Genomic DNA, 16,019 nt, shown 5'->3' on the forward strand with positions numbered 1-16,019 from the left:
TCCCCCCCAGCTGTAGGACAGTTGAGTGGGAGGAGGCAGGCAGACTCCGGAGGCCCGACGGTGCGTCCCGCCCTCATCCTGCCCCTGGGCATGCCGCGCCAGGCGCCCAAACAGCTTCCTCCGCCGCTGACCTCTTGCATTCTGAAGTAGTGCAGTCCCATTCCAAGTATTTGAATTGGTTCAAAGGACCAATTGCAGGTAAGTAGCGTAGGAATATGCTTGGTGTTGTAGCCGTGGGATCAACCAAGGTCATGGGTACTTTGCTGACTCCACAACTCAGTGCCACCTCTGGACTGAGAAAATCTTAGCAACAAGTTTACATCTTTCTCACTCATTCTATGCTATTCTTTATGAATTAGCTCATTTGCTTTATTTTTAGGAGTTAATCAGTTTATTTATTTATTTATTTGAGTAAGCCTGTTAAATATATATACTAAACAGGCTAACTCTAATAAATAAATAGTTTCTGCTTTCTATTACAATGCAAATAAGATTTGATTTAATGGCTCTAATATAATATTTTATGCACTTGATGAGAAGTGCTGTTCAAAACATGCCCTCAAGGAATGATTTTCCCACAGTGTATTGGCCCTGAAATAAATAAACAAACGCTTCTTCTTTGCTTCTGGTAAAGATGGGGAATGCTATCCCAGCTATTACTTAAGTATTTGACTAGCTAAAGATAAAATATACTTTATATGGGGGCTTACATAAAATTATTTTGAGCAAGTTCATAGGATTATAAGAAATCTGCTAATGAAGGCTAAATCCAGAGTGTAATCAGCCTATACAGTGGTACCTCGGGTTACAGATGCTTCAGGTTACAGACTCTGCTAACCCAGAAATATTACCTCGGGTTAAGAACTTTGCTTCAGGATGAGAATAGAAATCGCGCGGCAGCAGCGGGAAGCCCCATTAGCTAAAGTGGTGCTTCAGGTTAAGAACAGTTTCAGGTTAAGAACGGACCTCCAGAACGAATTAAGTTCTTAACCCGAGGTACCACTGTATTTATAAGAGGAGATGAGTGAAAAATGTGAGAGGAAGCAATGAGACTGGACGGTGGTACATCATGGGGCAAGTGATCTAATACTTTTACTCATCAGGACTTGTAATATACCCTCTCTATGTTCAAAGACCTTTGGCATCAAATAAAGCATAACTGTTGGGACATGCAAATAGCTGTGTAAGGGTATGTGTCTTAAGATGAGTGCAGTTGTATAACACCAATCTTGCTTCTCTAGCTTAATGAGTGATAGTCCTCTGTGCTCCACAGTATAGCTACAGTCAGGAGCAAGGTTCCTGATCATACAAATAGAGTCAGGTTTGCTTTGTTTGCAGAATAACTTGTAGAGACCTCAGGTATTGCTGCCTAAATCATTTTGCAAGACGCTCAATGCACAAATTCCCCTTTACCAGACGTTCCCAGGGCAGGTCACAACAATGACATATAAAACACCTACAACCATAAAACAAGAAAAGTGTAAAAACCATTAAAAGCAGCTTAAAGCAATTCCATATAGAATCCCATATAAAACATGTCTGTTTCAAACTTTTTAATGGTTTAAATTTTATAGTTTTATGTTTTAATTGCTGTAAACCACTTTGATATTTTTTTAAAGGACACAGCGGTATCCAAATATTTTTTATAAATAAACAGTAAAACAGTACAGTTTATCATTTGTCATTGTTTTTCACAATTCATATACCACTTAATTACGACCATCTCTTAAGTGGTGTACAAGTAACCATTTATAAAAACAGTTAGAAACACCGTACAACTCTTCAGTCAAAGCTTAAAGCTTTTCCTCTATCAGAACAATCCTCCTTACATACATGTTCCTGTCTGTATATATAAAAAATCCAAACCGCATTTTTGCCCTTTGTTTTTGGTTTTCCATGCTGTGATTCCTTCATCTCCATTCCGTCCCTCTAGACATAACAGTCTATGACTAAAAAGATGGTGAATCCATGCTCACCACTGAGCTGTGGGGAGCACTGTGTGTCAACTACCAAATCACCACATGGGTGATGTTGAAAGCTAGTAAAAAACAAAACAAAAAAGCAGTTTTCTGTTGATTATTTACTCCCAAGTGTTTCTAAATTGCTTGAGAGCCACTACAGAATTACTGTATTTTTTGCTCTATAAGACTCACTTTTTCCCTCCTAAAAAGTAAGGGGAAATGTGTGTGCGTCTTATGGAGCAATTGCAGGCTGCGCAGCTATCCCAGAAGCCAGAACAGCAAGAGGGATTGCTGCTTTCACTGCGCAGCGATTCCTCTTGCTCTTCTGGCTTCTGAAATTCAGAATATTTTTTTCTTGTTTTCCTCCTCCAATAACTAGGTGCGTCTTGTGGTCTGGTGCGTCTTATAGAGCGAAAAATACTGGTACTTCTTGAGACAAATAATATATATTCTTGAAGCAGATCAGGAGAAATCTTTCAGGTGCTGGTAACCTTCTTTCTTAGGAATCTCTGTAGCCAGCTTTATCACAGAATTAAAAGTGTCAGGAAAATATTACTTCACCAGATCCCATTTGCTAGCTTACATTTCTTCCCTCAGGGATCTCCATAACTCTCCAATCAACTTTTTTGGTGCTACATGTTCTTTTGCAAAGAAATCAGACAATGACTTTTGCATTCCCAGTGACATGTATTATTGGCCACTATGACTTGCTGCAGAGCTTTAATTTAGAAACTGATACACAGAAATGGTCTATTTTTTTTTACAACTACCACCAAGATTTAAGGAAGCAAAACAGATTAAACAGTTATGCCTCATCACTGTGCATTTAGCTTGGGTCATGTTTTATTTGCATAAATTTTAATTGCTGCATACATTCCTATTGTGAATTATTCTTTCCCTGGAGCATTATTGCGTTCCAGGCATTTCCAACAAAAAAAGAGAACTACTTCAATAATGACTTTATTTTCAGCAAGATGTAGCAGAGCAAAAACCAGCCGGTATGTCAGGGTGCAAACACTTCCAAAAGACTGGACGGACATGTTATGGGGATATATCTGTATGCTATAATGTACTTAGGGTTTTCCCGTTCTCAGCTACAGAATCACTTCTTTCTCTAGACATTATGTAGTCACATCACCCAGGATGAACAAAATACCTATCTAGAATATCTGCATACCCTGACAACTTTTTTTCTTCCATGCCACTCCTGATACGTATAGGGTCCTTCTATTTACCTGCAGAATGCTTAGTATAAAATTAACTATCCATTATGTACTGTAAGGTTTATTATTGTTATTATTAAACAGTTACAGATCTAGATCATGTTTAATTAAAATTAACTTGCTTACAGAAGCCAAATGCACTAATGATTCACAATGACCTTTTATTACCTGCAGTCCCTTGTTTTGGCTGGATGATTGACAGCTTGCTGTTTGGCTACCGTGTTGTATTTCAGCTGACAAGACTTTTCATTTTAACTCAATTTGCCTGCCTATCACAAGCTGGTGGCAGGCCAGGCGCAAGTCGCCCAGCTTTGCCTCAGCAGCTTGCTCTATTTCTCATTAGTACGCATTTATTCAGTGGAAATTGGAAGACAAATGCTTGAAGGCATGTGAACTAAGTATAGCAAATTAGGTTTAAAGACTGAATATTTATAAGTATATTGAAACGGCTTCAACTTTTAAAAAAAGATCCAGGGTGAAATTGAAAGAGTATCTAAGAGTGAGCGGAGTTTGGGGGGAGATGCAAGTGGGAAAAATCCAAAATACTGTGAGGTGCCTGTGGTCTCTTGATGCATAGAAAATGTCGACTTTCCTGAAAACCCCTTTTTGTGAGCATTGAAAGTTTCGGCATCTTGTGTGTGCGCGCGTGTAGGAAGGGGGAAAAACGAGGGTCATGTTCATTTGCTGCTTGGTTATCCCTTGGTATGCTTTAAATTGCCTTGTTTGTTCGGCACTAGCACAGAAACAGATGTTGCTCTACCGTGCTGGATAATTTACTGTACCTCATGGTGCAGAATGGAAGACCTCCCCAGCTACCCAGCTGGTCTGACAGGAGCACTGGCTTGTGGCTACTGAAGTATGACAACAGCAAGTACAGGCTGCAGTTTTATCATCCAGTTGTCATTCTTCTCGATGTGGATTTTGGGCATCCGTACAGAGGCTATCGGGGAAGGGGTTTTATTGGGGGGGGTGAAACATTGAAACAAACGTCCTTTTTGTTTGTTTATTTTAATGGTAGGCTGCCGCAGAGCCACACAGGCTCCATCCTCCTTTGTTGATCATAATGTGACTCATTACTTTTGTCATCTAAGGATTACCGGCATGATCGCTCAGAGCTAGAGCCAAGCTCGCCTTCCCCCACATAGCTGGTCCTGGAAGGTAAAACAGATTTGTCATTTATGATCTGACCACTAAGCCACACTCTGAGCTCCATTATTGTGATTAGCTCCCGCATCGGATGTGCTTGCCCAATTGTCATTTGCGATACCGCAATGGGCAACACGACTTGCCATACTTCCTGGGAGCATGTCGGCCAATCTGACATGGCTGTGTTGCTCGTGCTACTCAGCATAAACCTATTTTAGTGGCGGCACTTTTGCTGTGTTTTGCTCGTTCGCTGCTGCTACGGCTGTTGTTGTCACCACTGTGCTTTCTTCATTCCCCTCCCACCGGTTTGGATCCATCAGCGCACAATGGCATTACGTATGTCAGCTACCATTTCCACACTGCCGACTTAAAAGGGTGTTATTTGGCTTCGCATTTCCTCGGCGGGAGGCAGCCGAGGAGTGGAGTCTGGACCTTTTTTCCTTTGTACTGCGTAAAGTTTTTTGTTGCCAGAGTGCTGCCAGTTGAAATCTATCGTGTCAGGTGCCTTGTGGCTATCTGCAGTAGAGGCCGTGTTCTGGAACCAGAGTTCTTTTCTGGCTTCGTCACCAACAAGCCGATTTGACTCTCCCTGATTATAGTAACGAAGGCAGTCCAAAAGAATATGCACAGCCTCACAGTACGTCACATTGAATCACGGCGCTGGCCACACAGAGCTGACCGCAGCCTCATTTCTTTAGACAAATGCACGCTTAAGGAAAAAACTCCTGCGAGAAAGCATCCAAGGCCACTTTATTTGCTATGCGCCCTGCAACAGATTTAATTTTTAGTGAAAGAACGTTTGTTATTATCTTTTTCAGATGTTTCCATGCTGGGGATGCTACTCTCTCTAGTAAACTAGCTGTTGGGGTCTACCATCTCTAGTAAGCTAAGTGAGGGGATAGGTCACAGGGCTTCACATACCACTTAGGTTTCTCATATATTCCAAATAAAAAAATGAAAGCAACCATCTATTGAATCTTTGGTGAGAGGGAAGCTCTGCTTTGGGGCTTTTCATAGGTTTTTTTTTTTTCCTTTGGTAAATACTAATTTTCACACTGATGACTTGAAGGAGTCATGCCGCCTATTACGGCGCCTAGCCTCGCTGGTGGAAAGATAGTCAGTTTTGATTATAAAGTCAGAGATGCAGGCCCAGACAGCAGCTACATGCTGGTATGCATGCTATCAGAATGATTTATGCAAATTATGCATATTATTCCCAAAGGAATTCCTCCTCAAACTGCCAGGATAAATTGCCGGAAATTAGCCATAAAATCTGTCGTGCTAGGAGCAAGAGGTGAAGGCCACTGGGAAAGCAAGGACATTTGCCTTCTAGAGCCTTCCAAGTTAAGGTGGGCTTCTGGAAAAAGGTTTGGGATTTGTGTCAAAACGTTGCGCTGTATATGGGCTTCCCCCCATTAACTTGTCAAAGCTCCACACCTAATTTGAATTTGCTCAGCCAGCAGTAGATATTATGAAGGGTTCCTTAATTCCCAATATTCTTGCCTCGCATATGACTGTAGGGTTATTCAAGTAGATGGTTTTGTAATGCATGACTGCAGTCTTGCATGGTTGTGTGTTTTTTAAAAAAAAAAACAGGCAGAACAGAGCCATTGAAGCTATGCCTGGTATTTGTTCCCAATCCCTGAAATGTATGGAAATGCATAAAAGCATTCATCTCTTTTGATTGTGGCGTTTTCAACATGATGCCCAAATAATGGTTTTTCCACCCAAAACCCACTGCACTGCCTAGAGCCTAACTAAATTCATTGACTCTATCGGGAAAGATTATATTTAAAAGTTCAGAAGTGCTTAGCTTCTTCTCTAGCCCTCTGGGAAAGTTTATTACCTCTTTTTAACACACACACACACACACACACACACACACACACTGCTTTCTTTGCCAGCCTGCTCTAGACCTGTCGAATTTTGGCAGCTGTAGCAGCTTATAACTTCCAATCTCCTTCTATATCTTTAATGCTTTGGGGTTCTTTCTCTCTCCCCCACCCCCAATTTCCCCTTTATTTATATTCAGAAAGTGCTATCAACGAGAGTTTCCGATTTTGCTCATCTTCCACAAACATCCGCATCGCCAGCGAAGATTTTATTCTCAAGCTTGAAGGGAACCAGGAAGTCAGCTTGAGAAAAGGAGATTTGGTAGCAATTTATCCTCCAATTCTGCACATGGACCCCGAGGTCTACGAAGATCCCAAGGTAAACATTCAGCTGCTATTAGACATACCACTTCAGGCACATTTCAGCAGCCAGGCATTTTGTAATATAGAGAGCTTCAAAAAAGAAGAAGAAAGCGGGGTGGGGGGTGGAGAGTGCTGTTCCTTCTTGTGGAACAAATCTTCCTACTTTCAGATCTTTTCAAGGTGCCTTCAGGTCAAAGGATTCTTGGCCTGAAGAGAGAAATATGGTGATGAGGGTGACTGCTACCCCTTTGAGAGAAACTGACAATTGTGCCTTGACTACCATAAACTTGAGGCTAAATGTAGGCTTTGTTTGGAAGTGGATCATTGGATGCCCAAAGAAGGCTGGATAATAGAAGGTGGCTTAAAGAGCAAATAATGTGGGCCATTTAGCTAAGTGCCCCCAAAGCATCATTGACTCTCTAAAACCCCTATAATAGCGGTGTCTTCTTGAGCCTTATGCTTTTTCACCTCTCTTTATAGGGATTGGCCCTTTAGTGGTCAATTAGTATGGCGTTGTGAACTCAAGATTGTAAAGCTGTTGCTCGGCAGTGAAGCTTTGAGGGTAATTGTGTCATCTCCTTGTATTTTTCCCCCATCTGAAGCAAAAGTTAATGAATATCAAAGGCTGGAAATTAATCCACCCTAGCTGAGCCTTAATACAGCTCCAGAAGTTCATCACCTGCATGCAAATTGCATAGTCATGTTCCCTAGATTTTGACTGAGAAATTCTTGCTAGTTGGAGGAAGATGGCCACAGGCAAACAAAGATTTATGTATTTATTAAACAAACAAAGCCATGAAATGACTACTGTGGATTTACATATGTCATGTATGACTCTGAAGAGCTTTCTTCCTTTATGATACATAAAATAACTGATTATATACACTATACTAACATGTAAAACCCTAAACAACTTGGCACCAGGTTACTTGAAAGACTGCCTGCCACTGTATAGACTTGTAAAATCAATTGGATTATCTGGGGAAATTTTACTTGTGGCATTACACAGAATATCACAGGGCTTTGATCTGAAAACAAGCATTGTAAGTTGTTTCAAAATGTTTTTAGTGTGTTTTAATATGGTGACTAAATTATTATTATTATTTTCAGCCGTTGTTCCTGCTTAAACTCAGAAGGCAGAAAAAGCCCTTCTTACATTCGTACTACTGCCTCTGTGTGGCTTTTTGACTGAGTCTGCAATCACACTAGTTATGGCAGATGAGCATAGCATTACTTAACACTTATTTATTTATTTCATAAAATTAAGACACAGCTTTACTGTAAAAACAAAAACCACCTTGAACTGGTATACAAAGAAAATCAAACAATAAAATTATCAGGAAAAAAAGAACACTTTGAGACATTCAAATGTTAAAATCAGCAATAAAATAAAACAGATACTGTAATAAAATGCGTCCACCTTCTACATGTCTGGGGAGGCTTGTCTAAACAGAAATGTTTTCAGCAGGTGCCAAAAAGAGTGCAGCCGTACCTTGGAAGTCAAACAGAATCCGTTCCGGAAGTCCGTTCAACTTCCACAACATTTGGAAACCAAAGCGTGGCTTCTGATTGGCTGCAGGAAGCTCCTGCAGCCAATCGGAAGCCGTGGAAGCCCCATCGGATGTTCAGCTTACAAAAATAGTTTGCAAACCAGAACACTCATTTCTGGGTTTGCAGCGTTTGGGAGCCAAAACATTTGAGAACTAAGCTGTTTGAAAACCAAGGTACGACTGTACAGTGAAGGCACCTGCTTGGTGTCAATAGGCAGACTTTCAGAGTACATTCTGCCACACTAAATGATCCATTTTTGTCCAAGCAACAGACCTTATAACAAAACAGTAATCTTTATTCACACAGCAGCAGTGCCAGATTTACGTATAAGCTAAACAAGCTATAGCTTAGGGCCCCACTCTCTTGGGGACCTCCCAAAAAATTAAAGGGGAAAAAACTGGATGTAAATTTCCAAAATATAAGATAAAAAACAAATAAAATAAAACCTACATACAGCAACAGTGGTTTGTGTTGTGTAGGCTCCTATGATGTAAGTAATGGGCCCCGCCTGCTTTGATAAAATACATATTTTGTTAAGTGCAAATGGCATTAAATACTTATTAGGTCCATAAATTACAATATAGCATGTATTCAGCACAAAAAAGTGACAATTTGTTGTTGAGAAAGGACAGCTAGAGATATAATGGGCCCCATTACCTTCAGTAACTTAGGGCCTCATCAAACCTAGCCCTGCACAGCAGGTATAAGGTAGGGTTACCAGATGTCCCAGGTTTCCGGGGACAGTTGCCAGATTTGCAAATCTGTCCCTGGACAAATTCCGTCCCCAGAATGTTCCCAGATTTGTAAATCTGTCCCCGGGAAACATGGCAGCAGCAGCCTCAGCGGCCCGGAGCCAGCCTAGTAGCGCAGTTGGCTCTGGCTAGCTTCAGGAGCTGCTCGCTGCTGTGGCGCCCACCATTTTCTCTCACCGGAAGTCTCCATATGATGTGTCGCAACGCATCATATGGAGACTTCCAGTGAGGAAAAATGGTGGGCGCCACGGCAGAGAGCAGCGAGCGGCTCCTGAAGCCAGCCAGAGCCAACTGCGCTACCAGGCTGGCTCCGGGCTGCTGACTGTCGCTGCAGCCGCCACTGCCAAAGGGGAACTGGGGACGTCCAGTGGTACAGATCTCCTGCCCCCTTCCCCCTTTGTTTTGACTGAACAGGGGAGGCTTGGGAGCCATGGGTGGTGCACCGCTGCCCAGTTTTTTAAAAACTCTGGGCATTTATGTTTCACAAGGTGCAAAAGAAGGGCTTAGCACCTTGCCCGGCAGAGAAACCGTGCACCTTGCGCCCCTCCTGGGCAACAGTTTGCCGGCCGCGACTCCCAAGCCTCCCCCAATCTGTCAAAACAAAGGGGGAAGGGGGCAGGAGATCAAGGGAGACTTGGGAGTCACGGGCACGTGGCACGCCGTTGCCCAGTTTTTTTAAAAACTGTGCATTTATGTTTCACAGGGTGTGAAAGAAGGGCTTTCCACCTTTATACAATATGCATGTGTGCTTGGGCCCAGGGTCTTTTGCCTCACCATCCCCACTATTGACTCCCTGTTGCTACTCAGCTTAAAAAAAAAAAAAAGTGTCCCCCCCAATTCATTGAAAAAAATCTGGCAACCATAGTATAAGGATTAAGGTGGATGTATACCACTTTCTTGTCCTCTGACACCAAGATCTGCTGGATCTTCCAAAGCCTTTCCACTGGAACATCTAAAAGTTTTATTCTTGATTCTTACCTACAATTGTACAAAGCCCATGTGAACCTTTTGGTTCTCGGCCTTCAGATGGTAGTGCAAAATGTCACATACATACCGTAGGTAAACTTGATTTAAATGCAATTCTACCTTTCCAGAGTCAACTTCTGGATAAACCCACAAAAGCTAGCTGTGACTACAATTGAAAATTGATAATAAATAAACAAATATTGTGCTTATTGCAATGGGAATTCGACTTTCCTCACTAAAGAAGCACTTCCTTGACAGAGGAAGTCTGCATCTTCCAGAACTTCTTGAAGGATATGCTTTGTTTACATTTTCTAAAAAAATCTCTCAAAGCTTCTGCTGTAAGAGCCACTATGATGGGGTACACCATTGCCACTTCTGCTTAAGTTGAATTTGTGTATAATCAATCAAATTTGAATTATTCTTTAATTCTTTAATTGCTTTAAATTAGGTTCCTGAAAACAAGACAAAGGGAGATCAGACTAGAACCATTTAGTATTTGTAGGCTTTAGGCTCCAATAGAGGGAAATATGGTGCTTCAATCTGGGCTATTACTTTTATATATATTTACAGCAGCTCATTTTTCACACAAACTGGCGCTGACATAAGAAGCTAGAGAAGTCAACTTCCTTCTGTGTCCTGTCTCTGATAATTTGTGATTACCACTTTGCTTCCTGATTATTTAACATGAAAGTTACTTAGTTCTCCACTAAAGAGATACTAACCTTTACTTAATTTGGGCAAAAGTCTCAGAGTTCCTTATGCTCAATGATATTCCACCCGTAATCCTTAATTGTTGGACCTTTTTTCCCTATTTTTGCAGTAACTACTTTTCTAATTTAAAATTAACTAACTTGGATTGTTGAGGGGAAATTAGTCCCACTTTGGATTTTCCTAGCTACTTTACAGAGATACACTTCAAGACTCACAATACACCATTTTCACACAAAAAATATTGTCTGTGGACACGTGTGTTTACAGGGTTGCACAGCTATTGTAATTGTTTTCCATTACTTCTTTGGGTATTATGTTCCATCGTTTCATGTGAAATGAATTCTAATTAGTGACATTAAGTAGAGTCAATTTTATTATAAGGATGCATTATAAGTTTTGGAATACTAATCATAGTTTTTAGTTCTGGAAAGGATCTGACAAAACCAGGATCATCACAGTTCAATAGCCTTTCTGCCCAACATCGTTTGTCATGAATGGACTAATGCAGCCTATAAATAGTGTACTAGGGCTGCAGTCCTATACACACATTCCTGAAAGTCCTATTCAGCTTAATTGTGGAATGATATGCATAGGGTTGTGTTGGAAAAATGAAAGGATGTAGCCAGTGGTGGAGGAAGGCGGATGCGGGAAGTTGTGGGCCATGCCGGATGTCATCACTGGGGGGTGGGGTGACAAAATGAGTTGTTTTTTTTAAAATGGGCTCATGAAACTTTTTAGTTCAGTCAACAAATGTAACAAAACGTGGCTCGCACTGGGCACCACACCACAGGGGCCTACACTTACCACGGGGCCTGCAGCTTGCCCGAGCCATGCGTCTCTCCTGGGAGTGACGTGGTGGCTTGGGCACATGCAGGCTCTGTGTTGCCTGAAACAGCAGTGTGGGGCATGCATCTGCCCACCGCCTCTCCCTGAGCCACCCTACAGCTGAGGGGGAGGCGTCAGAGAGGCAGAGATGCTCTATGCAGCGGGCCCCACCCCCATGGGCAGCTCGCCCTGTCCCCGGCTGCAGGGTACGTGCACTGCACTGGGCACCCGAGTGACTAGTTATGCCACTGGATGTAGCTTGTCATCAACTGTTTGTGTGCACTCAACTCAAGATCAGAAGGAGCAAAGTCAGTAAGAGTCAACTTGTGTTGACCGCATTCTGGGAAACAAAAGCGCATGAGTTGAGTCTAAGATATGTGGGGAAAATAATATGGCAAAATGTGCAGCCTCTGGATGTGATTCCAGAGTTGAACTCATAGCTGTCTCCCCAGAGCATTTTCACAGTGCTTAAGACAGAGGTACCACCTTGCCTTCTAAAAGTAGCACATATAAAGAAGAAATCCACTGCTTATTCTTTTTTGCTTTTCAGATCAATCTTGACATCGTTGTAATCACTATATTTATACAACTATATTAATGCTCACATTCTCTATTTTTCAGAAGTATAAATTTGATCGTTACGTAGAGGATGGCAAGAAGAAAACCACCTTCTACAAACAGGGAAGGAAGCTGAAATACTTTCTGATGCCTTTTGGCTCTGGAATCAGCAAGTGTCCTGGCAGGTTCTTTGCAATGAATGAAATTAAGCTGTTCTTGGTTTTATTGTTGACATATTTTGATGTGGAAATAACAGAAGAAAAGCAAGTTGGACAAGACAAGAGTAGAATAGGTCTTGGTATACTCTTGCCAGACACTGACATTGCCTTTCGTTACAAACTAAGAAATTAATACTCTAATACAGTTTCCAACATTACAAATAACTTACTCAGGTTTTGTTCTGTCTTTTTGCACTACAGTTGCCATATCTTTCTGGTGTCCTTACAATTGTGGATGAGGGTTCTGATTTGTGATCATTATAGACCAACATTTAAATGACAATGGATATTAACAATACCTGATAGCCTCGTTCCATTTTTCTACAACACGTAGAAAGCAAATAAATAAATAAAAAAACACAATTGTGGATGAGGCCTGCCACATTTTGATAATTTTTTTTTCATATTGCTGCCATTTTAAGTTAAAGTTTTGATGTGATGGGTGAAATATTCTATTTCTACAAGTTTTCTATCTGCATCAGTGCCCTCAGTGTGGCTACTTTTTTTGTAGTACAGCTCCTAATGCACATGCTGTATGGCAGTGCAGGAGATCAGAAGGCACACTTATTGAATTGTGTGGTATAGCTGCTTGGGCTGGCAAAGTACCTTTGTCTGCCTCTTCCACAAAAGTCTCTCTTATTTTGGCACTTGCTATTTTCCGTAAGAACACTACTCAACATCAACAAAACTTGCTTCTAATGCCCATTCAAATTCATCAAAGAATCAAATTCACATAGAATCTCATTTGGGATTTTGAGCACTTTTCTAGTTGGAAATTAATATAGTGGAGGGACTGGGGGTTTTGTTTTGCTTTACTCTAAATATTTGGGGGCAGTGTTTTATATATATATATATATATATATATATATATATATATATATATATATATGAATGATTGTCCAACCCATTCATAACATTTCTCTTTGTAAATATATAACCAGAACATTAAATATTGATTGTGTGAATCTAAAAAAAACGATTGTGATACCCCGCCCTTATGGAAACAAAACTATACTAAGTGCATATCCACTAAATTTAAACTCAGAACTGGTTCATCATAGTGCCTTCACAGACATTTGGTGCAGGACACACACAGTTCTTACTATGCAGACCTTCACTTCCCCCTTTAACCTGCCCAGTCAATGCAGCTACATCAGCTTGCAGGAGGAGCTAAGTTTTAACTTGGAACCATCTCCAATGACTCTTCCTTGTGGGGAGTAACATTAGAAACTGTTGTTGTCTTAAAAACAATCTTCAGCACAAGATTGGGGAACTTCTGAATTGATGGAAAATCTATCTGTGGCTTTTGAGACGCTTGCACTTTGAAATAGGCTTTGCTTTTTTCATATAACTTTCATGATCATATTAGACACTGATGGTGTTGTAAGTCTATGGACAAATAAGTTCTACCACTACATATCCGATAATAGCTCACATCTGTTACACCCTATTATGTTGAGCACAGACACTCTTGTGTCAGTGTGGGCTGTAAGATGTCTCTTACTAGAGTTATGATCAATCCTTCTTTGGCATCCTTTTTGTTAGCAACTGTGAAAAATGAAAGCAGGTATTTGTTTTCAGCACAACCCATATTTTGATTCATGCTGTGCTTTTAGGATTTTGAATTTTAAATATCACGAGTTGGAATATAATATGATAGGATGTTATGGCACTTTGTCAAAGGCAAAGCATACATCAGATTAATCACAGCTCTGAAGCTGAAGTGCCTCTGTGGGAACCAATAGGAGAGCATTTGTAAATGTGCAAATGAAAACTAGAGAAGAGATCTCTCAAAGCACAATTGGCTGCTAGGTGCCCAGCTGCCATTCAAACCCTCTCTGCGCATAGAACATACTGGGAAGTGCTAGACAGAGCCCCAACCCTACAGAATAGACTCATCAGATCTCAAAATAGATTTTGCTGAAGTGCTTATGGCTGAGTCTTGTATTTTTATAACTGCTACCACTTTACCAGCTCATGAATTACTAAGTTTGTGGAAATTCTTTCAGCAACTTTTCTCTGTAACTTAAATTCCAGGACTGGTCTTCTGTTTGTTTTTTCCATGGCAGCCAGTTCATGGCAAGAGCCTGTCTTTTGACAGAATGAAGGGGTGGTATGGGAGAGGAGTTTCATGAGAAGAGATGTTCCCTACTCCCTGGCATATGTGTCCTCTTAAGGATACAGGAACACATTCCAGGTGAACATCTGCCAACCTTACAGAGCAATGAAGCTAAATGACAGAAATGTATAATTATGAACATTCCCTCGAGCATTCACAAAAATCAAGAAGTCCACTGTAAGGTAAAGTAAAACTTTTTGAAACAGTAAGCATGTACAGGTGCTAACAAAACAGTTGGCCTAAAACTTTTCATAGGCAATATAACTCTAAGCACATTGACTCTGGAGACCCACTGTGCTTAACAGGTATGCTCCCAGATATGTGAGCATAGGATTACAGCCCAAATTTATTTTGGAATATTCGCTTGGTCTTATGAAACTGAGAGGCACAAAATGCAGAGTACGTATTAAGTAATTTATTTCAGTAGGAGAATGTAGCAAATAAATGCTTTGCCTTTGCTTTCATTGGACTCTATAGTGCCTTCCTTTGACTGCATCTTCCTAGAGTTTTATGTGTTTATGTTTGCCACATCCCTACCAGGATGTTCTTACAAACTGACATAAGTTGTATCAAATCTTTAAAGCCAACTCAATCAATGATTTACTATTTTTTCTACTAATAAAGTATCTCTGACCTCATAAAAGTTTGCCTCATTATTATTAACTGTTCTGCCATTAACAGACCCCACCACAAACCGGCATTTCTAAACAAAACCATTTGATTTTACTTTTCATTTGTATCATGACAAAAAGGTATACTTGAACATTTCTGACAAACTAGGCTGAAACTGACATACACATCTGAGATGCTAATTATCTATTTTAAAATGCCAGCTAACCGATCGATTCCTCCATGCCACTATTAATGTGTCAATATATAGGCAGATAGCAGGAAATATAACCAGTTTCTGGAGGCAGTGGTGATGGTGATCATACTCTAGCACCTGGTTTCCCAAACTTGGATCTCCAGCTGTATTTGGACTACAATTCCCACCATCCCTGACCACTGTTCCTGCTAGCGAGGAAAGATGGGAGTTGTAGTCCAAAAATGGCTGGAGACCATCATTTTGCAGTATGTTTGTGAATTACCCTGAGAATATGATGTAAGGAGGAGATTGAAAAATACTTTGAAAAATAAACAACTGGTATGCCCTTGGATGAGAAAAAAGTACTCCGTTTGGGTGGAGGAGCAGGTTCAAAGGCTGCTGGCTGAGCTATCTTCCACTTAGAGAAATCTCAGTATGTGCTTCTGCCTTCTGCCTTCCAGGAATCACTTCAATATAAAGGTAATCTTTCTGCATCCTTTACCTGTGGACATTTTGCTGTTGATGGTACATGTGTTACATTCTGCCATATAAGTCAGTAAAATGAAAAAATAACATTTACTTGCAGTTCTTATAAGTAAACATATATACCTGTACAATCCACAAACTAATTCAGTTGGGAATAGTTCTGATTCCAGCCTGCTTAATCCCATTGACTTTAATAGACTGATTACTTCAATCCAAGTAGCCTCATACAATAAATGGTGAGAATCCAGCTATTGATGAGCCATTCCATAATCTCTCCCATGCCTGTAATCTTGTGACCTCCGTAATAAAATATACCCTTTACTGATCAAGACACGCAGGACTAGATCTCACTTAGCCATTTAAAAATACACCATTTGTGCATGCCTGGTGAGCTGATAGAAAAATTATTTGGTGGCCAAACAGCATGCATAACTTTGCAACATTTAATAAATGGACTTACATTTTGAAAATAATTTAGTACTAAGCAAGTCATTAAGCTACCA

General features: G+C 40.7%; 1 protein-coding gene across 1 annotated transcript in view; it reads left to right on the forward strand.

Annotated features, from left to right (window-relative positions):
* Positions 1-14,868, forward strand: part of CYP7B1 (cytochrome P450 family 7 subfamily B member 1) — a 103,859-nt gene extending 88,991 nt beyond the window's left edge. Inside the window, exons 5-6 of the mRNA XM_081013510.1 lie at positions 6,363-6,541; positions 11,952-14,868. Of these exons, the coding sequence (XP_080869636.1) occupies positions 6,363-6,541; positions 11,952-12,239 (467 nt within the window). The 3' untranslated portion in view covers positions 12,240-14,868. The remainder of the gene's footprint in view (positions 1-6,362; positions 6,542-11,951) is intronic.
* The last annotated feature ends 1,151 nt before the right edge of the window (positions 14,869-16,019 follow it).

This window comes from Podarcis pityusensis, assembly GCF_964106645.2.
Source record: "Podarcis pityusensis genome assembly, chromosome: 7".
NCBI lineage: Eukaryota > Metazoa > Chordata > Lepidosauria > Squamata > Lacertidae > Podarcis > Podarcis pityusensis.